The 23,371-nt window shown below is 34.8% G+C and overlaps 3 protein-coding genes across 5 annotated transcripts; all 3 read right to left on the minus strand.

The window, feature by feature from the left end:
• Window positions 1-5,725: 5,725 nt before the first annotated feature.
• On the minus strand, window positions 5,726-7,199 carry LOC119641653. The gene is made up of 2 exons (XM_038040444.1): window positions 5,825-7,199; window positions 5,726-5,764 (listed from the first exon to the last, which is right to left on the minus strand). Exon 1 carries the CDS (start codon window positions 6,905-6,907, stop codon window positions 6,380-6,382), a length of 528 nt encoding a protein of 175 aa, XP_037896372.1. The 5' UTR covers window positions 6,908-7,199; the 3' UTR covers window positions 5,726-5,764; window positions 5,825-6,379.
• A 2,624-nt stretch (window positions 7,200-9,823) lies between these two features.
• On the minus strand, window positions 9,824-16,591 carry LOC119641645 (U2 snRNP-associated SURP motif-containing protein). Of its 3 annotated transcripts, XM_038040429.1 has the most exons (15): window positions 15,999-16,591; window positions 15,677-15,929; window positions 15,504-15,620; window positions 15,355-15,448; window positions 15,098-15,293; window positions 14,865-15,045; window positions 14,407-14,796; window positions 14,288-14,331; window positions 13,906-14,238; window positions 13,600-13,842; window positions 13,354-13,540; window positions 13,054-13,297; window positions 12,581-12,990; window positions 12,150-12,511; window positions 10,300-10,417 (listed from the first exon to the last, which is right to left on the minus strand). In XM_038040429.1, the coding sequence occupies exons 2-15, from the start codon at window positions 15,680-15,682 to the stop codon at window positions 10,315-10,317; spliced, it is 2,910 nt and encodes a 969-aa protein (XP_037896357.1). In that variant the 5' UTR covers window positions 15,683-15,929; window positions 15,999-16,591; the 3' UTR covers window positions 10,300-10,314. The 3 variants fall into 3 exon arrangements, with proteins under 3 accessions (XP_037896358.1, XP_037896357.1, XP_037896356.1); XM_038040430.1 differs by lacking the exon at window positions 10,300-10,417 and adding an exon at window positions 9,824-9,952 and having other exon boundaries at window positions 15,677-16,589; XM_038040428.1 differs by having other exon boundaries at window positions 15,677-16,591.
• Window positions 16,592-17,497: 906 nt separating this feature from the next.
• On the minus strand, window positions 17,498-23,037 carry LOC119641633 (WD repeat-containing protein 35). The gene is made up of 12 exons (XM_038040411.1): window positions 22,967-23,037; window positions 22,783-22,894; window positions 22,437-22,721; window positions 22,238-22,383; window positions 20,902-21,061; window positions 20,456-20,832; window positions 20,188-20,380; window positions 20,019-20,122; window positions 19,678-19,967; window positions 18,849-19,616; window positions 18,626-18,786; window positions 17,498-18,560 (listed from the first exon to the last, which is right to left on the minus strand). The coding sequence occupies exons 1-12, from the start codon at window positions 22,988-22,990 to the stop codon at window positions 17,749-17,751; spliced, it is 3,432 nt and encodes a 1,143-aa protein (XP_037896339.1). The 5' UTR covers window positions 22,991-23,037; the 3' UTR covers window positions 17,498-17,748.
• Window positions 23,038-23,371: the final 334 nt, after the last annotated feature.

The following is a 23,371-nucleotide window of genomic DNA, read 5'->3' on the forward strand; positions in this document are numbered from 1 at the left end:
GACAAAATGCTTCCTGTGCTGACGAAATGTTGTTCAACGGAAAAACTAATCCAATAATGTAGCTTTGTACGGAGGTTGGTACTTCATTTGTTTTTTGCTGCCACCGAAGATTCACTGTAATCTTTTGATCATCTATAAATTACTACCGTTTCTCATCATAAGTTAACGTATATGTAAGCTGGTGCGACTCTTATCGGGATGTTATCTGGATGTTTAGTAAATACTTCTTCCCCATCTGTTCCTGCTGACTGAAGTATTTAACTGCTTTAATAGCACACAGAGTAATTACGAAGACAAAATTAGTGCAGTTAGACTTGGCGTCCAAATGAGCAAATTTAAATCGTTTTTAATCCGCCTGAGTAGCCGAAGGGGAGGAATCTCGACTAGCAAGTCAATAGTCGTGGGTTCGAATCTCAAGTGCGGTAGAGTTTTTAATAAAAAGCCGATAGCCTTAGATGCTAGTGCTTTTAAGAGTTTAGTCTTAGAATTTATTTCTCTGGCGAAATTAATAATAATAATAATAAATCGTTTTTAGCTATCAAGATGAAGAGAAAAATAAACCTTTTCTCTCATATAAAATCGTATTATTTACATTTTAGAAACAGGCGAGGCTTCTAAAGTCGGAGCACACTCTCTCAGTTATACACGTGATCAAGAACAACAAAGTAGTTAATGAATTAAAACAAGCGCTTTCACGCGTAATCCATACGTTGAATAACGAACGACTATTCCTTTTATTGAAAAAAAGAATCTAGCTTATGCACTGAATCTTACATAAAATGTATAAATAATGATTGATCTAATTCTAAATAACAGAGGAAGACTTCATTTCGCAAAAATGCTCTTTTAGCTTTGGGTGCAGTGTGTCAAAATATTGAATTATTTTTAAGTGGATCGACATTAATTTTTGGGTTATTTATTTATTATTGGTTATTATATTTCTTGCATATTTTGCTTTATTGCGTCCGATCAGTATTATTTTTCAGTTATTGTATCAGCATTATTATTGTATTGTTTTATAGTTTTATTGTTGTTACTACAATACGTGCTAAATATAATTGATGAAAAAATATATATATATAATTTTCTCTCTACTTTTCTGTTTAAAATATTTTCCAAAATGCTTTCTTTTTTGATCACAATAAATAATCATCAAATATATATGGCATATGCAAATTACCTTCAAGAGGATGTAAGTATAGAAACAGAACTTGAAATGTAGGCAACGCAAAGTCTTGTAAGGAATTTGGTTTAAATCTATATATTTAGCGTCGGAATGGGCTTGACAGGTTATTTTCAATACTGGTTCTTTCCAATACTCGGTCGATGTATTCTTTTCACTATTTTTATAAGAGCGGCAATGCTCTCGTATTATCTTTCAGATCCCCCTGCTTCGGTCTTGGGCCCATACTCTATTGGTTTGTTGAAAATAGTTATAATCTCACTTATTTGATTTTATTTTGTTTTCGTTTATTTTATACAGTTTGTCGTTTACCTACTTCTCTATGACATTGTCGTTTTTTACATAATGCTATAAACAAGCAAGCGTCAAGCTTGTCCCTGTTATCCCTTTATTCTTTGAAAATAAATACGTAATGCAAAAAAAGTTGTTAAGTTCTTTCGTCGTCGGAGAGAAGAGAACTCAACAAAAGATACGTAATCAGAGTTCCTTTCAGACACGCAGGTTGTACTTATTTAGAGGCAAACATGATATTATTCAATATTAGTCCAGTTAGGCGTTTTGCACACGAATACTTAAGGGGTGTTTTTGTACAACCTACACAACTCATCCATCTCAAGAAAACACTTTCCTCTAAATTTTAGTAAAATTACTCTTTCGGAATTCTGTTTGAAGTAAATCGCAATCCCGCCACTCTTAATAACTGTATACTTCTATTCGGCGTTATTAACCATCTACCTAAAAGATATGCACCATCACAAAAAATATCCCAACGACAAAAGTAATTCTAAAAGCCAAAATCGCACAAACGTAAATAAGGTCAAATTATAAAAAAGTTTTAATAAAATGAAATGGAGTGAAATAATATGCATTTTTGACAAAAGCATTCAATCAAAAATTGGAAATAATGAGTTACATTGCTCTCCAAGTCTGCTCCACAAAATACTTACACGTATTCCGAGGCATGCGATTACCAAAAATTTTAATCAGTTATAAGTAAAAAAAAGTAAGTTTACAAAAATTATGCAAACATTTATTTGCATTTGTTTCATTATTCTTGTTTTTCATGTTTGGGCGGATCACGGATACAAAGAAAAAGAATTTTGAGTGCCAACAGAGTCTTGCTTTAAAACACCGGAGGGTGGTAATAGAATTGTGTACATTTGGTGAACTAGCTAAAACTTGTACAAACGACGCATTGTTGTTCACAGGTGGAACACAGCCTTCAGTATAATAATAATATACTATTTGCGGTTTATTATCTAATTATTCTTCATATATTTTTGGAGGCCTTCGTATGACTCGTAGTGACTCTACATACGCAAAGCGAAAACTCGAAAATGAAACCCTTCTATTAGCACGCACAATTACTACGAAAGATAGGTAGTACTTTAAAAGTACTTTACCAACACAACCCTTCTCCACCTCTTGAAGCTCCTTTTCGATTCTGCTGTTCCATCAAATGCTACAAAACAATGTTGTGATACGTTTTGATTAAAATTACTCAATTATTTATTGACATTACTACATCAACATTTTACGTAACTTTGAAAACTTTAAATTTTTTACCTTCCTTTGCAACTCTCATGTTAGAAATTCTCGCCATTGGGTAGACCTCACAAACTCCTACAATAGACGTTGCTCTTAAGGAATATATTTTGACGCTAAAAGCTTTCATGCTATTGCGTACGAAATATCAAACATGTTTATAAAAACACAACGACTTGTACTGTACAAACCAACCAGAAGATAGAAAAAATTATATAAAGTTTAAATTTAAACTAGACTAAATAAATTGCAAGAAAGAAAAGATACTATATTTTGATTTTATATCTAATATAAAATAAATGCTATAGTTTGTTGCATTATCATAAGTGAATCCCAATTTTTTTTTTTAACTAAGATTGCTTTTCATTCGATCTAGTTTTCCAGATAATAATCATTTATATTCAAATTATTCGAAAATATATTTTTCTTTAGTTAAAATATAAACTTAAAAATTTTAAGAAAAAATCGAAGAATTATTTTAACTATTTCAAATAATTTTAGACAACTTTAGAAAATACTGCAAATTTCTAAAGCACAAACGTTCCTTTTTTCACGGAAGTAGAGAATAGTTTAGCGTTAAAATCACTCTGTTAAAAGCTAAACATAAATATATACAGATGTAGTAAGGGTGTTACATTAACACTATCGGTTTTAGCCAAGCGTAAAAACCGATAAATGGTACTTGTCCATTATAGAGGGTGCAGAAACGTCGCAAAACATCAGCTATATGCAGCTTATAAGTGCTCTTATTTTCCATTTCTGTTTTTTTGGTAACAAACCTTCTGCTGTCGGTTGCCGCGCTTGTTAAACGCTTCAACGATTAGGTCTCAGGCATATTTAGTTTACTACTTTAATTTGATGCGGTTTTCATTGCTATTCATAAAAGGACTCTTCCTTTTCTCCTATTACATTCTGTTAATTCTTGGCGGTATTTCATGTTATTGTAATCATCGGTCTCACGAAATATCATTTCTTGCAATGCCATATAACCAATCATGGAAATGAAATGAGTTAAAAGGAACTCCGGCATTTTTAATTAAGACGCTATGTTGCAACATTTGTAAAACTCTAAAACTCTAAAACTCTAACATGCGCTGATATATCGTAATGTGCATCAATAAATTTTTGTAATGGACATTGCATTAAATCATATAATTGTATCAGAAATTTTCTGCGTTTAAAGTCTCCATCAGGATATTCGCTGCTATGGTCCGGTCGTGACTCATCTTGAGTCTTAATCTGAAATTAAATAGAATAATCAACTTTGGCAACCCTGCCGCGCGGTATAGCAGTCTATATTTTGTTTCGGCAATTAATTTTAATTTCCTGCTGAATTTCGTGGCTATTTTACCTTATAGTGTGTGAATTTATAATATACTTTGAGAAGAAAGTGAGTGAATTCAAAGTAAAAGACGTATTTTTTGTTTAGGGTTTGATTCATTGGATTTTTGCAAACAAAAATTTAAGCTCTAATATAAATCTCTCTTTCTTTTGTTTTGTTTTTTTTTCTATCTTTTCCCTGTTTATTTTTTCGGTGTTTGTAGTTTGTTTTGCTTTTGATCTCTTGTTACAGTGTCAACGTAACAGAGAAGTTTTGCTCAAATTGGTTGACAAATTTTTGTGTTGAGAATTTTTTTGCAATTTGTCTGTCTGTTCTTCATAATCCACTTCTGTCTTTTAGACTGGACATGGAGTGTTTATATACACCTTGTCGGGCGAAAACGGGCTCGGAATCTGAAAGATGAATTACTGACCACAGTTCAGTAAAGTCAGATGTAAAGTCGGAAGTAAAAAGTAACGTAAGAATTAATAAGCAAGAGTTAATAAGTAAGAATTAATAAGAGTTTAAAACCAAGATAATTATAATAAATAACAATTCAAAAGAACCGTTTGTTGTGTTTGCACTACAGTATATTTCTCCACACCAGCATGGCTTTCGGGTCACCAATTTGCTAGAGTTTACTTGTCGTGTTTTCAAAGCTTTTTCTAGGAGCTCTCGCACAGATGTAATATACACTGATAAAGCGTTTGATTTGGTTAACCATAACTTACTTATCTTTAAACTCCAAGCTTCTGGCTTCCCTTTCTATTTAGTGAAATGGATAAGCTCTTATCTGCACAATAGATCTTTCAGGGTTCTGTTTAACTTCATCACGTCGGATGAATTCCCCATGACGTCTGGCGTACCTCAAGGCAGCCACTTAGGTCCCATTTTATTCAGTTTATACCTTAACGATCTTCCATCGGTGATTAATTCTAGTCAGATCTTAATGTACGCTAAAAATGTGAAACTGTTTTCTTCTTTCTCTCTAGAATCGCAATCACATCACCTTCAAAGTGATTTGAATAATTTGGTTGCATGGTGCTCTTTGAAAATTCTGAAACTAAATCTAAATAAATGTAAGAAGCTTTCTTCCTCAAGAAGAAGATCATTCATTACTCAGTATTTCATTGATTCGCATAAGTTGGAGGACGTCGATTCGATCACAGATTTAGGCGTTCTATTTGACCATAGGTTACGTCTCAACTTGCATATTGAGCTCTCTAGGTCCGCGCTTGGTTTTATAAAGAGGTGGTCCAAAGAGCTTGATGATCCTTACATTACCAAAAGGCTGTACATGTGTTTGGTTAGACATATACTTCAGAATGCCTCTGTTGTGTGATCTCCTTCATGTAGGTGCTATGTAGACTCAATTGAATCTGTTCAAAAGCAATTCTTGTTATTTGTCCTTAGGAATTTGGGTTGGGATCCGATTGCCTCTCTTTCCCCCTATAAAGATAAGTTGCTTCTGTTGTCCTTACCGTCTCTCCAAAAACGTAGACTTATCCTTGGCGTTTCCTTCGTAATCAAAGCTTTAATGTCCTCAACCGCTTGTGTGGCTCTATGTTAGTTGTGTATGTGCTTTTTTTCTTTTTTTTTGCTTTTTTTCCTTCTTATTTGTTTTATTATAATTATACTGAGTTTTAATACTAATTAATGTAAGATTTACTTTAAGAGTCAATTGAACTCGACTGTCAAAATTTTTTGTTGAGTTTCTTGTATAAATAAATAAACAAGTTATAAATGACAATCAGTAAAGATAAATTCAAACTCACCATTGGAATACAGCGAACACAGCGAGGAGGGAAGAGCTGACGTGCGGAGGAGCTGACGCGCGGATGTTTTTAACTGTGCAATACCCAAGTAGATGGACCGAAACCAAATTTGCAGAAAAGGCAATGTTTATACATTTTCATTTTTGTTTTTTTTTTTTGTGTCATTTCAGCATATATAGGAATAATGCGTGCCAGTTGAATTAGAGAGGAATAGAAAACGCATGTCACAGCAAATTTGCAGGGCTAGTTTTCCTATAGGAATTTCTAAGGGAGGTATTAAACGCTGGCCTCCGCATATCGGACATCACTGCTGTAAACTGAATAACTTGTTGCGTCTAAAATATTGTTCTATTATAGTCCATACTTGATATTCTCTTGTCTTGTAATAAACTTTTTTTATTTTGTTTTTACCATCTATATTTATTGTAAATTTATTCAAACTTTTTTAGATTGATTAGAGAGCAGCATAAACCTGAAGATTTATTTCTAGTTCTTTCCTTTATGCGAAAACTTCTTGAGATAAGTGGTAGTTATGGAAATCTGATGCGAGAAGGCCTAGCAATAATTAGTCCAAGACACATCCTGGCAAGCTGGAATTGGTATAGGTTTAGTTTGTGGGGTTAGGCACATGTTAAGCGGCATATAGGATAATTTGTTTACTGTGCAACAGTCGAGAGGAGAAATAGGCCTACATACGCCTAGAGAGGGCAAAATCGGCTCCGTCATACCATATGAAGACCCATTCTCACACTGTTGGTTACGTGCAGCATAAGAATGCGGCACGTAAGATAGTTTTTGTATGGTGCAATTTTGTACCGATGCTTTAACAGTGGATAAGTTTTGGAATGGCCAACCCCATTCCTCACCACAACTATTTGTATACAATCGACTATATAAGGGTTCAGTTTTCACCGGCGTTAGCGATTGTACTGAGAAACCGTGTGGAAGTATCGGCCTTGGCTGTGTCCATACCGTCTGATAGCAGCAACCTGAATTGTCACCGCAACCGTTACTACTGGAATTACATTGTCCTGTTAATGTACATTCGTCTGGCACATCGCACATAATCTGAGGATCACACATTTCAATGGCTACAACTTGTTCTTTGGTATTGCATACAAATTGTATTTTTTCTTCGCGCAATTTATTGATTTAATTTTTAAAAGTTTTCCTTTAGAAAAAGAGAATACAATACAATAGAACAATCGGCAGATTCTTCTTGTCGCTGTAGAACTTTCGAAATTTTTTTAGTCTTCAAATATTTGCTATTTTAAAATCAACCCGGTTTTGATTTTGAATAAATTTTTATCGCGCAACTACTAAAGGAGAAAAATAATGCACATTGAATGCATATAATGACAATATATTTTTTTTTTTTTTTGAGAAATTCAATCTACGTGGAGTTACCAAACTTTGACAAACAATATGAAAAACATGGTTTGTAAGTAAACAAATCACAAGATGAAATACTTTAGCTGATGTAAAAAATTTCGTAGTTTTATTGGGAACCTTTCTTCAACTGTTATATCTTCGTTTTGTTCGTTCAGTCCATATTTATATAATAAAACCATATTAACATCTTAAAATCTAAAACAAAGCAAATGAAAACACTATAGCGATTCATGGCCCACTACATCGCCTCAGTAAGCTGCAGTTAATCATTAACGACTCTTTAAAATGAGGTGTTATATAAGAAGTGCTCGAAAAAGTTGTCCCAAACCATTTTCATTAGGCTTCGTCCTTAGGAGAAAATATATCGGTTTGCCTAATTTCATCAAAATATTTCACACAAGCTCAGTTCAATTAGAGATTCACCTTCTGAATCGATCGGCCGAATAAAAGGAGGTTTTATATCAAGTCTCTCTAGATGTCGCGTACATCCGCACAAACTTCATGTTCCCTTGTACCAAAAGCGGGATAGAAGATAAAAAAAAATTAATTAAATACTTTTAAAAGCGTAAACTTTATGTTTTGCAGATATACATTCCATCCTTTAAGTTAGCGACTTTCTGAGACGATTTTGTGCATTTATTGAAATATTTCTTAATTAAAAGAAGTGTATTAAAAAAGATAGTGAACATAACTGCGATATGTGTATGTAAATATTTTAAGAGCCAATGGTTTTCATAGACGCGTTCCAAGGAAAACCATTTACAAGCGAAGTTAATATGAGAAAATAAAGTTTGCTAGACTCCACGTAAATGATATAAATTTTTTGAAAAGTCTAATCTTCAACGAAGAGCCGAAACTTAATATATGCGGAAACCATGACAAACGAAGAGAAAGAAGGAAACCTAACGCAGTCAATACGAAATTTATTAGCAACTATAAAACGCGAACCTTTCTAGTAATAACGAATGACACCATGGTGGAAGTTTAATTTAGCCATTCTTGTTCTGTTAACTTTTTCCTGCCTAAAATTGAAGGAAGGTTTACGCGTGATGTCTGTTTTCTGTAGGACAGCACCATCTGCCGCACTGTTGAAGCAACGACAACAAATTATTATTACATGCTGACTTAAGCGAAACTTGTGTCATACGTTATGCGTGGCTCTCAATCGCTTTGCATTGTTTCGGCTTTACAAAGATATTCCTTGTGTGTACAAGCTATATGTAAGGAGCAGATTAATAAAAATGTCGGAATTACATTTATTACAAATGTGTAATCCAAAATTTCAAAACCACTAGTGCATCTAAGTCCATTACTGACATACTATAAATACAGAAGTTCATCGAACGTTTGCAATAAGAAAAAAGACTGCCTATTTGTCTTATTTTATTATTATTATTATTATTTTAATTTTAGACTAATGAACTGAATTCTTAGACTAAAAAAAAGACATTGAGCACTAGCAACACAGGCTATCGGCTCTTGTCTTGTTTTATTTTGTGTATTTATTGTGTTTTGTTCCGTACTGCTGAAATAAGCCGTCTGTAGAATTCTCTGAAAAAATTATTACTGAGTAAACAAAACAACTTGAACAAAAAAAGACAAATTCAAAGAATAGTAGTCAGTTAAAAATACAACAAAATACACTTTGAATATGAGCTCAACTACTTTTTTGGCCAAGATCGCGGAATTAGACAGTTGTTCTCGCAATCTTGAACTTAGCAGCAACGATAAAACATGAAAATATTTTTTAATCTTGCCTTAATCGTCTACTAATGGCGACAGAAGTTCTGCTCATAGTTAACATAGATTTATCCTAAAATACAATCCAATGAAAGATCTCTAGGGAGGAATAAAATAGTTTTAAGGACAGTGAAAATAATATACAAGGTAAATACAAGATTTCATGTCCACGTACTCCATGCCGGAAATTGATGAATAACCTCGTACGGTAAAAATTAGTAAATTTTATGGAAAACAAACCTTGAAATAAAATTAAAAATGTAGTAAAAGAATCGATTGAAAAAAGCAAAAATTATCATATGGTTTACCAAAATTAATTTCGCTTTTATTTTTCGGTTATATACAAAAAATTTAATTTAGTTAACTCAAATCTTCAGACGTAAATCCTTATGCAATGTACAGAAAGACTCTCCGACTTGTAACGTTAGTTGCTTCAAAACGTTTCAAACGACGGGACGGTTAGGTTAAAAATATAAAAAACGTTCTCGATGCTGGCAAGAAAATCTAGCGATAGTTAGCCCACAGTACTTTACAATTGGTAGGTGAAGCAGGTCTATACATGTCCTGACGAGGTGCAATCGGCTCTGTCATGGCATGTAGAATCCTGTTAAAGCCAGAACCATTGTAACAGGGAGCAGATAGATTATGACCTGCCCAACAAAACCCATCACCACAATTACTTGCATAAGAGCCATTATATATCCTTTCAGATTTTAGCAGGCAGGATGATTCCATTGCTTGCGGAAGCAACGGTTGTGTCCACATCGGCCGATAGAAGTAACTTGAATTGTCACCGCAATCGAAACGGAAATTACATGGTGTCGCAAATGTACATTCCGCTGGCACTTCGCACACAATCCGAGACATATTGAAGGATTTGAATATAATTAGCTTTTTATGTCGAAATGGTTGTTGTTGCTTTTTTTTTTGAAGAAAGTGTTCTTTTTTATTCCAAGTTATATTTCTCTCTTGATAAAATTTTGATCACCGCAACCACTACGTGGAAAGAACATTGTATAAATATAAGATTATTAAAACTTTTCGGAAAAGATAAATTTTATTACATTTTTTAACTTATGAATCTTTGAGACTTCCTTTAGCTTACATGAAAATTTCTAAATTTATTAAAATTCTTTTTCCCGTTTTTCTATCTGAATATATTAGAAATTTATTGCAAACTACTTTTTATGATAGAAAAGTCAATGATAATGCCTTCAACCGGTAATTTTTTTTTAAATGTGCTAAACAATAAAAAAAATATATCAAACGCTCAACAGTAGTATTTAAGAATATACGGACTTTTATTTTTAAAAATATAATTTTCAATACATATCATGTTAATAATGCGAACATTTAATTTAATGTTTATGTTTATGTTTGTGTTTATCACTACGGTGATTACTCGAGTATGAGTCGCGTTCATCACGTTTAGCACTACGTAAATAATTAGGTGAAGATGATCTAAAATAAATTATTTATTAATGTGTAAGGTGAGAAAGAAAACATAATTTAGTAGAAAATTATATATTCATCGCTAATACATTATGAGTTTAATTTTAATGCATTTTTTTTTTGTTCTTTATTTTAATACCACCAATCCATCAGTGGATATTCCTCCGGGTTGGGATAGACAATAAAAGGCGACACGTTCAATAATTTTCTGCATATAACCACATATTTTTACGAAAAACACATCACAACAGCCACATACACATGTTTCGCATTTGACATGCTGAATTGATTCGATTCGTCTGTTCAAGGGTTGAAAATTTCATCCAAACTTTTAAGGTTAAGTTTGCAAAATAAATCGTATGAGAAGTAGCCTTTTTTTAATCTTGCAAATGTGTAACGCCATATAATCTTCACTTTATCTTGTTAAAAATATTTTGCGATTGTTCACAGTACACTTGCTGAACTTGCTTAATAATTAATCGGTCAACAATGCTCGGAAATAAATAAAAAGAACAACAAGTATAAAAATCATATTCGACTGCACCCATCGCAGTCATTCTGCAGAAATTTAAAAAAAAAAAAATTTAATTTTCCGTACTATACAGCGGGAAAAAACACAAATATTTTATATTTTTGAAAATGGAGGTTGCCTTAAGTGAATTTGGATTTTGTGTGACTTGGGCGAATTTCAAATCCAATCTGTTTGCAGCAGTTACTGTTAAATTTGAAGCAGATAGCTTCCTTCTTGCAAAATGTTTCTACAGATGGACGCACGGTCTTGTTTACAAGGGTTTAGAATTTCATGCTGATCCGAAATATATACACGTCATCCATGAAGCCACCTTGTGGATGTTGCAAGCCTTTTGACAAACTCAATATGCTTTTATACCACAAGTGATGTAGGATGTAAACCCAATTTACAATATTCGACTTATTCATCCACGTCTCTTTTAATAGTGATCTCTTTTGCCGTTGTAGACATTGACTTTTTGGTTCGAGTCATATGTTGTCACCTACCGCTTGAAAGATTGTTTTTATCCCCATTCATCATCTCCAACCGGACCTCCGAAATAGTAGGTCGTCGATGTTTTTTGTCTATTGTGAGTAAAATTGACGCAACAGCTTCGTCATAGGCAAAAGTTTCGTGCAGACTATTGAATACATTGCGTTTTGATATTCAGAGGATTTTAACTATTCCTTGAAAATTTATTTTCCGTTTATCAAGATTTTGATGATTTCTTTGACTTTAACATAAGCAAATTGCAAATTATTTCCGAAGGAGAATTGTTATTGTAATACTTTCCATGCCCAGCTATATCCACATTCGAAACTCAGATTTGCCCATTATTTCGAATATAAAAAAAGAAAGTAAAAACAGTCTGATGAGTCACGACGTACTCACATCACCCTACAGTTATTCATGTGACGATTATTCAAAGTAAGGCTTTATGTGAGAAGTATACGAATAAGTGCTCCGATCCAAATCATCGGAATCTTTTCAAAAGCTCTTCATTAAAATTTCTCAAAAACTACGGCCTGAGTATAAGAAAACTGGACGGGCAGGCAAGCTCAGAGAATTTCTGACCGATTTTTTTCTATCCCTTTTGACTATAGCAAACGATTCGGGTAAAACCCGAGTGCAGACCTTTTTTTATAATTTCAGCGATAAAGCTGTAGCACTTCTCGAGAATAACAAGTTTCAGAAGCTTAGATTTAGCGGAGAACGTTTTTTTTTACTAACCTTCGTGAACGCGATGATGACGATAGCGGACTGTCGTAACGCGATGATTTTGATATGTACGGTGTTCTTTCAAGTGGGTGTGGTGGTGAAACTGAAAGACTTCTTGATTTATGACGCTTGCCATATTTGCTGCTACTGCCTCGACTACTAGAGGCTGGAGATATTTCTTTACGGTTTGCTGATGCCACAGGCGAACGTGATCGCTTGCGACTGCTACGTGTTGGACTAGAACGAGCGCTAGTGTGAGGAGACGATGACCGTCTATGATGCCGTGTCCGTTTTACACTGTCGGGGCTTTCACTGCCTTTTGTATCTTTCTGCTTTAAACAACTCAGAGGTGAAAGCGTTTCTCGACGCGTGTCCTAACGAAAATGTTAATAACAGCATAATAGAATAATAGTAAAGGCATACGGTATGCGTGAAGCGTATACCTTTTTCATTAATTTGTTGCGATAAGATTCAACTTGCTCAGCTATTGTCCAGCTAGATTTTGATTCTCTTTGACCAGATTCCAATTCATCTTGGTATTGCATTGTTTTCAATTCAATTTCTCGTAATTTTTTACGTTTCAATTCATCGTAATTAAGACCTTTTTCATGTTCGTCGTCGTCGTTATTGTCATCCCCACTAGAGCTATCATAAAATTTTGGTGGTTCTGGAGCATCCAATGTATCCCATTTGCTTGTAGTTACGGCTTGGGCTTCGACCTGCTCGGGGTCAATAGTTTCCCATTTTGATGGTATAAAAGCGCCGCTTTTAGAGCCAGCTTTAAGTAAACCTTCGGAAGTTTCGGCGGATATTTTCTCCATAGCTATAGGTATTCCATCGATGTCTTCATCCACTAGCAAGCAAAATCAGTTTTTATAAAATTTACATTGAAGAAAAAATTGACGTTACAACGTACACGGTACACCATCAATGTCATCATTATAGTCTGCATCTTGACTAACGTCCTGGCTTCGGTTAATCGGAGTCTTATTGTGTTGCGTCTCTGGTAAGCCACGCATTAGGACTCCTTTGAGAAGGGCAGCACCATCTAAGGGAACTCCATCCAAGTCTTCGTCTTCTTTCTCATCGGCCGATAGTGGAGCTCCGTCTATATCCTCTACTTCCTTTACTTCTTCAAGTGGAGGAGACGCTGGCTGATTCTGAAGATCGTATGTTACAAGATTTCTTTTTGACCCTGCACTAAGATCCTAAATACCTGTTGTTTGCCTAAGAAAACTGAACGCAATTGACTTAAGAACTCCTTCGAGTACACCGCCCAATCGTCCCAAGCTCGCAAAACATTTAAAACACGTGACTTGAAACCTTCTGCTTTTAAACGGCTTTCTATAGCATTGTAAAAGCTATGTAGGTTTTCAAATATTTCTAACAAATGCCGTTCAACTCTAAAAATAAAGAAAAGGCTAACGTTTTGGAGCATAATAACTCAGAAAGAGAAGCTTACGATTTTCGAAAGAAGGAGGCATTAGACACCTTGACAGTGCAATTGTGCAATATGTCGGACACCAAATATAAACGAGCAATTTTTTTCGAAGCCAATGTGGATGGATTGCCTAACGACTCAGCAACACATTCGCATATCTCATCAGCCGCATCAGCGTGCTCTATGCAAAATATCATCGCATCTCCAATTTTAGACCGCTCAGGTGTTAAATGTCGTATAAGATCTTCTAAACGATCACGTTGCCTACAAATACCGTATTATATATATATTATGAATTGCGGATTTTGCATCGAATTCATTACTTACGCGGTTGACAATGCTCCTTTATGGACCTCAGGGGCATCAGGATCAACGACTAGTTCATCTGACATTCCTTGCGTGTAAAAGTTAGCAATTGGAGGGCGCCAGATGGGACCACTTTTAAACATGCGAAATTCTTTTTCATTCCATTCATTTGGAGAATCACCTTGCAACAACGAAAACAATTTCCAACGGTAGTAGATGTGAGCCGGACTTTCATTATCGAAAAGAAATGAAAACATAGGGTTTTCTATTTCGCGATTCATAATTAAAGCCTCAAACATGGGACCTTCACGAATAACAAACTCGATCATGCGGTGTATGACATGTAAAACAGTCCTGAAATTAACTTATGTAATTAAGAATAAAAATAATTATTTAGACTTACTTTTCAGTTGGTACTATCACTTTAACCACGGCTTTCTTTAAAATCTATTATAAAAAAATATTTCAAAAAACTTGGATATCTAATAATTATTTTCATTTCTCAGATAATCTTTTACGTACCCTTTCCATGTTCTCTTTTTCTTCATCACTAGTATATTCTTTATAATTCTTCTTGGGTACGTTCGCTGCTTCGCTAGGTGGAGCTTGAGCATTGAAAGGCAAACCTGACGGTGGCGGAGGCATTGTTAGCTCTAATAAAGGTGGAGGAATAAAAATTGGTTGATTCATAATGGGCACCGCTTTGCCCCAACCCAGTCTCATTTCATAACCCATAATGTAACGACCATTTAAAGTTTTTAAAGCCCGTTCAGCATCTCTGCGACTCATATAAGCCACAAAACCACAATTACGGCCTCTTTGCTTTTCCTCCTCCGAACGTGGCCACATAATTTTTATACTTGCAAGCGGTCCATAACGTCCAAAAATTTCCATAAGTTGTTGCTCGGAAATCTACGAAATAAATAAGCCAATTATGCATTTAAAATTTTATTCATAATTCACGTACTTAGCCACCTTACCTTTGGTGAAAGATTACCCAAATACAAATTTGTGGTATTTGGATCACCTGTGTCAAATGAACCGGTATTAGTTTCCCGAACTTCTGAGGCATGCGAATGATGCTCCGGAGTGTGAGGAACAGCACTTGATTGAGTCATTATATGTTTATATTTATGACGTTCCTCTCGCTCTTCTTGAATTCTAACAAAAGACGTAAGACAATTTTAGCTCATAAATATAAAATAAAACTTACTGTCTCAGCTCTTCTTTAAATAGTTCCAAATTGCTTTTTTTTTTTTCTTGATTTTTCTTTTTCAAGGGCAACACATCCTTTTTTAAATCGGAAGCCAACATTTTAGCATATTCTTGAGCTTTATCGGTAGCGGATTTGTCATCAACCAATTTGGAAGACGGTTTGTATACCTTGCCTTTTTCGCGATTGTCTTCCTCTACGAATAATTTTAGATTATGTTCAATGTCTTTAAGTATTGTTTTCAAATTGAAACCTACTTCTGGAACCCGCATCATAAGTACCAGCCTTAATCCAAATTTTTGCCGATGGGTTAGGGGTTTGTTGAAATGTTTCCACAAATTCTTGGAAGGCCTAAAAATACGCTCTTTCAGAATTGTTTTTCTTTGCAAACAACTTAATAACTCACATGCGCTGCGGCGGCTTCATCTTCTTTCTTCTTTTGCTCTTCCAGTTCTTTTTTCGACAGCTGGCGTTTGCCCATCGTGCCGACTGTAAAAGCTTCCAATTTTTTTTCGCTTATACGCTGTGAATATATGTCTTATTTAGATATTATGAATTCAAATTCATTGAAATTTTTACCTTCATTTTATATTATTTGCTTATCTTATTAAAATTTCCTATTCACTGAATCGGTTTCTTCTTCTTCTTTTCATGTCAATTTATTTTGAATTACCTATCCAGGAGACTACGTAAAACAGCTGATTTATGCGGAAAAGATTTTTTTGCATTTTTAAATTCATTGCTTTCCCGACAAAAAGAAGCCTGTCTCATTCCAATAGTCTCTTTTAACGCAAAGGTGTTACAAAGCCCCTCAACGGGCATGTGTGATATTCTGAGAAAAAATTAAATTATTAAAACGGTGTTAAAAAAACACTATATATGTAAAGCCTCTTCTGTGTACTTGTTTGGAAAGCTGGTACAGTCTTCTTTGAATATTTTTTTGACACATTAAATATCGAATCGAAGTAATTCTTTCTGGGAAATCAGTTATAAGTGGCCAATTTACATTGAATAAGAAACCCTGAGACGTTTTTGCGAAGGGGATACTAACACGCAAAACCAACTAATAAATACTATAAAAAATTTCTTTAAATTCGGTTTTCTTGTTTGTTATATTACTAAATGCGTACACGCCTTCTGATCATCTCTTCGTTTGAAAAAAGCAATTACATGGCAATACCGTGATGAAAAAACGACAAGCGTTTGGCAGCGAGTCTTGCCGCATCGATCTGAACAAGGGTAATCAGAACGCGCTGTGTCTGGTAAGTATGCTGAATGCGACAGAGCTTCCCATTCGAGCAGCAGTGTATTCTTGACAACTCCTGCAATATGTAGTCGAGCGTTGTCATGCAAGAGTAAGACTTTTGAAACGGCGTTTTCAGCTAATTCTTATGGTAAGCATTTTCCCTGTTTTTGATCTTTCTCAACGCATGTCAACGGCCACAAACAGCTAATTCACCAACAGTTAAGTTGTTCAAAGTTTGAGGTGGAGTTGAAGTGGTTTCGGAGTTTGAGGTGAGGTTTTTACCAACAAGTCTTTCAATTCGTTGCCTTCGAAATTTTTTGGGTGCTCCAAGCCGTTCTTTATCATTTACCTCAAAATCACCACTCTTAAAGGGATGAAACCAAAACCGTCAATTGGGATATATTGGGGCAGCATTATCAGAAGGTTCAGAAAGTGTCCGATGGGCTTCGCCAGCATATATCTTCAAATCAAGCAACAAAACTTGAAAGTATCGAAAACGTAATTTTGAGCGTTCCTTGATTAGTAATCTGCAAACACTGAATAGCTCAATACTACTAAATGAAAAACTGTTGTTTTATGTAGAGAAATGTCGAAATCATCGAATTTGATCGTTGGGTATGTTAACCAATAAATATCGCTGATCAAAATAAATGCAAGCGCCTGATATATATCAACAGACGTCTTTATTTATACTTAAAAATCTTATGATATTTCCCACAAATTACAAAAGTGGTTTACAAAATTATCCTTTCGAACCTTTTGAAATAATTAAGCCATGACAAAGCGGACATGTGTTATGTCTGCTTATTTCCATTAGTGAGGCGCAATGATTGCATATATTACAAATCCAAATATTAGCAGCAGGTTGGGTTATAGGCTTGCCAGAAGAAATGCACGGGGGATAACGCACTCCACAATTGATACAGGACGGTAAGCTAGAAAGATCGTCGCAAAAAAAGTCATTTATTAGGGAAATCAAGAGTAAAACATAATAGGCATTTTTCCACTAATGCCTGGAAGCAGCTGGTTTACACCTCCAATCTACGAAAGAAATACGGGCAAATAACAAACGTAAAACGTACTTGAGATTCAATATAAGCGAAAACTCCCTTATAGAAAAAATTCATTAAATCTCATTTTTGATGATTTTCTTATAGAAAAGCATTTATATCGATATATGACATAATTAACAAACCGCTTACCGAAATTGAGTTTAATCGTTCTTTTATGACGCAATCGTACAAACATTAACACGTTGATTTTCACACGTTTGGCTGGGTTTGATGATAACTTAGTTTTCAAAACGGTAATGTTAAAAAGGTTTAAAAGGTTTTCGTTAATAAGACTGAATGAACCGTTTTCTAAGTACGGACTCGAAGGGCCTGCTTTACTGAGTATTTAAAATTCAGAATAAAGAAAAAACGTACCAGTCGGGAACTATTGCTTCACAAACATAACATGTTATAAAATCTACTTTATCATCGATTGGCTCATTTTTGGCAAAAATATTTACGGCTAGTTCTTCATATTCCCTTTTACTTCGCTCTGGTAAGTAGTCCAAAGATTCTAGTTTAATGAAGGCTTTCGAGCAAGTACTAAACGATCGATCTGCACAGCTCGACAACGCCAGAACACAATAAATATCTTCGACATTTAGAACATCTTCATATTCTCGCAACCTTAAGGAGGTTATAACAGCGCTATGAACGATTCCAAAACGAAGCTGCCTTTGCGCTATTAGAAAGAAATGATATGCTTCTGCACAATGCCATATACGTTCTATAGTTGATGCCTCTTCGGGGCTAATACTGTTCATTAAAGCAGCTCGATCCATATTATGCACTGAAGGGTCTTGCGAGAATTGAAGCGCTGCGTTTTTTAAATGCTGTTCAGCTAAAAGTCCAGCTAAAATGTATACTTTTTTAATACGTAACAAATTCGAATTCTTCTCAATTTCTCGTTCTGCCAGTTTGGTTATAAGGCGTGCTGCATCCAAGTAATACCCTGCCTTTTTTTGCAATTCAATGGCTTCTGGAAGTCGGCCATTTTTTAAAAGTTCGCCGGCGTGCTTACAAAGCAAAGTATTGACCTGTGGCATTTCAAATTTTTGTGCTAATTCTACTGCTTGCCCCCACTGCCTTAAATTAACGCAAATGTTAACAGCTAACTTCGGGTCCCCCAATTTTAAATAAGCATTCACCGCCTCCGAACACATGCCTGTCGTTGAAAATTTCGCTTTTAGACTCAAATCAACAAGGAAGCACAAGCAACATTTTTCTTACCTACTGAGGCTAACATTTCACCTAATTTTTCTAAAAGAGGACTTTTCTCAGGCAATTTATCAATGCACTTTTCCAGTTCCTCAAATTGTTCCATGTGATACAATGAGTCCATTAAACCCTCAATAGAGTGCGACTTGTCGTAATAATCTCTGGCACTCTCCCTAAAAAAAAAAAAAAACTAAAAGTAATCGTCGTTCTTATAAAATATTTATAGAGTGCTTACCAAGATTGTAGATTAGCGAAGTGATGACCAATTTCGCGCCAAGCAATTTCTATTTGTTGGTCAGATACACTCGAACCCATGCGATATAATTGTACCACACGAAACCAATCGCATAAAGTGACACGAAGGTTTATAGCTAAATCTCGTCTATCTCCGTCTATGTACAGTTTCTCAGCCTCCTCGAATTCACCGTAGAAAGCGGCTACTTCGGCCTTTTGCAACATTGACGAAGGTATATTTCGCAATCTCTTAACCAATTGTATTCCTTGATAATTGGCACAACGTACAAAAGCATTTTCTGCCACATCAAGTTCCAGTTTCTTCAAAGCAGATTCTGCCAACAGTCTCCAGAGACGTGGATGCGGATTATCTTCAATGAATTGCTTGGCATCTTCCAAGCCAACTCTTGCATGTTGCAAGAGTTCGTCAGTATCGCGTAATGATTTTATTCTCAACTGCAGAATGTGACTCAGTGAATTTTGAACTTCTTCGCCGCTTATTATATCATCCAGTAAAACGCTGGTTATTTCAAGATCTTCAAATCCACCAATGTAGCCGGAGCAAATGATTGGTTCTTCCGGATCATTACCACGAAATATATACATGCGTGTTTTTTCCATAAGAGCCAAAAGCAAAGGATTATCTTTTGCCCAACAGATTGCCCAAACATCTTTACGTTCGACGCGACTAAAATTTAACTGAGTTTCCCGGTTATCGCCCAAATCTAAAAGCGTCATTACGCCAGCCTGGTCTATTAGAGCGGCGCGTCTGAAAGAAATTAAAATGTATTAAAACCGTTCTTAAAATTATCTGAAACATTAATACTAACGTAGAATTACAATTGATCGCCATTTTGTGCACATGAACACCGCATTCATGACGAGTTCTAAGAATCGTGTTAGGAAGAAGGTACTCGTTGATAATGCCTGATTGTCTAGCAACCAAAAAGACTTTTTCTGACATCGCTAACGAACAGATAGAATCTAAATTCTCGCGTCTGCTCTCCCGCCGGTCGTTGCTGCCCACTAAGTCCTTACTATTATCTCCATCAGTTGATAAATCATCAATATGAAAACGTTTCTCTTTACGAGCTTTTACATTGTGTAGCTGCGAAGCGCTCTGAAATAATTCAATGAATAATTGAATTAATTGTTAAAATTAAAACCTTACTTTAGGAGTATGATAATGCCACAAAAGAATTTCATCGGATGAGGCTATAGCCACAAAACTTGCATTGATACCAATAAAATTAGGAGCAATTTCTGTGTACTTAGCTTTAAACAGAAGAAGACTTAGGAACACTTCTCTATAATGCGCTTAGGATTATATTCTAACTTACAATCTACAGTTGTTCCTATAGAATTACACAGCAATAGCTGATACAATTTATCATCATGACTTATTCTCTCCTTATGCTCAAGAGAGCTTAAAGCTAAATCTTTTAAATTACTGTTAATGCATTCAATCGATATGACACAGTGGTCATTGCATGCAGCCATTCCCATGCAATGCTCAACTTCTTTAAGAAAACTCTGAAATGAAATAAGGTAAAAAATGTAAATTTACTTTCCAATTACAGTCCAGTTATTTCCAATTATGCTGCTAACTTGATTGGTTAATGTATTCCAAAATGTAACAACCGTCATGCTACTCTTGTTAACATTGTTTTGATTGTTGCTTATAAAGACGACGGTCTTTTCAAAATAACACCAAATATACTCAGGTCTTATGTTAGCAAAATATATGAAAGAGTCTACTGCCATAGCAACCCGTAGCGATTTACCCTCCCAAGAAACTGAGGCTATATTAGTACCGGGAACTTTTAAGACGCGACATAAACGCCCCCACGGAGTATAAAAGCACACTTGATTAGTATCTTTAAAATTATATGCTTCCATTAAAGTTCCACTGACAGCCAGAACAGTTCCATCATGATTCCATTTAGCATCAGTTATACGCATTTGACAATCAACAATGGCTGGAGCTAAAAAAATTATTAAAAACGCTTAAAATTTTTAAACCGCTGGTTTTGTGCAAAATAATTTCAACTCACATTCGTCACTTTCATTAGCCATTATTTGAACTTTTCCTGTTTCGTAACATAATGCTAAAACAGGTTGATTTTTTGAACATTTCCCACTAAACCAACATATTGCCGACACCCGTGTTTGGCGATGATTGCTCAAATTTACACATTGTATATTCAATTTTATCTAATTGAAATGAAAAGAAAACAAATCGCAAGGGGATGAGTTAAACCCACAAAAATCTTAGCTGCTCTCTCCACTTCAAGAAACTTATCTTCTTAAATCGCTATTACATTGAATTTGAAGATAGATATGAAAATGATCTGAGTTGGATTGTTTGCAACGTTTCATTGGCTGTTATGACAAATGGTTTTGTGGGCTGATCAGGGCGATTTCTAAACATGGTCTACAATCAGCAGTGAAAATGTACGCGCCAAGTTACAGTTTCCTATCTTTATTTTTCGGTTATAAAAGCGGCAATAAAAAGAAACGGCAGAACGCAAATCTTTTAAGTGGTTCGAGCAGAATTTTCGTCCTATCTGTAGCCAAAAGTATTGTATAATGCAACCTTTGTCGATCGCGCGACCTGTGGAAGGTGCTTTCAAATACGAAGTTAAATAAAGTTTAACGCGACCTCATAGCGAATTAGTAAAGTTGAATAACATAACAATTTCAAACAAATAAAAACGTTATAGCGGGCCAAGGCCCACAATTAACATCCCGAAAATTCGAAGTTACCACTTATGAGAGATATCGATCTTAGAATCTAGCCAAGGCAAGGTAAAACTTGCCCCGATCAAGTAACTGACACAAGCACTTCCAACAAAATAATTTGAAATTTTCATTCGGTTTAAGATATGCACGGATATAAATATAAATGTATATTAAATTTGCAACAGGCAGAAGGAGTTGAGATAGACCCGCGTCTTATCATATCGACCCAGTTGTAATCATTTTCTGAATGAATACAAGTTTGTTTGTTCGTCTTTCCGCCTGTCTCATGTCTTTTCATTCAATTTACAGATCGTAACTTTTGATATATTTTAAAGAAATTTGGTATACTGACCTTGGCTCAAAGGCAAACAATAATGAAAATGGTTTGGTTCGGGGCACTTTTCAGACCATAAAACGTCTTATAATAAGGGTCGTTATATGAATACTTACTCTAATCACTATAGTGTTTTTATTTGTTTCTCCTTATGAGTATAATATCCTTTCACGTTCGCATCAAATTCAATCAAAATAATTTCAAATGTTTAACGACCTTGAAATGTGGTAAGGTATTACATATGTACTTCAAAGTTCCATCACCCTTTGGAAAGTGTTATGTATCATTTTTCGATTTATTTAATGTTTATTTACCGCAAAATTTCCTTGACTATCATATAAATGACATTCACCGTTGGCTAAACTGAAAAGTAATAAACGGTTATCTGGACTCCATTGCACCCCAGTTAAATGAACATTTTTCAGTTCTTTCCCCCAAATTCGATTACCATCCACAGATCCTAAGGACAAAATCATTTCAACTATAATCAAAAGTTGAATTGGGATTACTTACCTACTATAATTGCTCCATCTTCATACGCTATACATATTTTATTGCCATCAGAAGTCCAATGCATACCAGTTACTGTAGATTTCTTTCGATCGTTAGTCATCTCTTCATACCATGAGCCTTTATATAGCATCCACACCATAATTACACCGTCCACATCCGATGATGTTAACTTCAGTTGAGCTTCATTCCAAACTACTAGCTTTATATCATTTTTATGGCCGTCTAAGGTTTGATTTAGTGATAGATTCGAAACTGCTGCTAAGCCTCCTTTATTTTGTCCGTTCGCTGTTTGTTTCAAAGTCTCGTTCACAACATTTTAACGATTAATATGCTTCGTTTTAAATACCTTGCTCTAATTTTAAAACTTTTAATAAACCTTCTGTCCCAGCCACAGCTATGTGGCCCTCCTCCTTATTCCAGGCCACATAATTTAGTTTCACATTATTAGGTATAGCAATCTTTAAATTGTAAAAGGATTGTAAATGCGTTCATTTAAAAATGTATTTTTAAGATATGAAATAAATAGAAACCTTTTTGCTTAGATAAACAAACATTGTTAAAATATATATATTTCTTTTTTCGCTGAAAAGATTCACACAAGAAAGAAAATCCTCGAATTTTATGATCTTATTTACTTAAAAGAAAAAAAACTTGTTTCCATGGTTTTGGTGTTGTTTAGCCTTTATGAACAATTGGTCAAGAGCTGTTACAACTGCTCGCACTCTCTCTCTCTATCTCTCTTTTTTTCTTTCTTTCTCTCTATGTAAGTTGGTTGACTATAACTCTTTTACTGAATATATGATTTTCACCATCGTCAAAGTTAAGTAAATCAAGTTTTAAGCTCTTTGCACAACCTTTCTATTCAACGACAAATAGAAAGAGAGAAAAGAAACTTATTGTTAAGAGAACAGATTGCCTTAAGACATTCACGTAAA

Source organism: Glossina fuscipes, unplaced genomic scaffold (assembly GCF_014805625.2).
Source record: "Glossina fuscipes isolate IAEA_lab_2018 unplaced genomic scaffold, Yale_Gfus_2 155, whole genome shotgun sequence".
Lineage (NCBI taxonomy): Eukaryota > Metazoa > Arthropoda > Insecta > Diptera > Glossinidae > Glossina > Glossina fuscipes.

What these genes read in the sequence shown, in the direction of transcription:
- LOC119641645 (XM_038040429.1), bottom strand. An exon ending in TTATGATGCGGGTTCCAGAA is followed by an intron (nt 15,294 to 15,354) that starts GTAGGTTTCAAT and finishes AATTATTCGTAG; the next exon opens with AGGAAGACAATCGCGAAAAA. An exon ending in GTGATAGTACCAACTGAAAA is followed by an intron (nt 14,239 to 14,287) that starts GTAAGTCTAAAT and finishes AGTTAATTTCAG; the next exon opens with GACTGTTTTACATGTCATAC.
- LOC119641653 (XM_038040444.1), bottom strand. Translation starts at nt 6,907, where the DNA reads ATGTGTGATCCTCAGATTATGTGCGATGTGCCAGACGAATGTACATTA.
- LOC119641633 (XM_038040411.1), bottom strand. Translation starts at nt 22,990, where the DNA reads ATGTTTGTTTATCTAAGCAAAAAG. An exon ending in GGCATTATCATACTCCTAAA is followed by an intron (nt 19,968 to 20,018) that starts GTAAGGTTTTAA and finishes GAATTATTTCAG; the next exon opens with AGCGCTTCGCAGCTACACAA. An exon ending in GCGATCAATTGTAATTCTAC is followed by an intron (nt 19,617 to 19,677) that starts GTTAGTATTAAT and finishes AATTTCTTTCAG; the next exon opens with ACGCGCCGCTCTAATAGACC.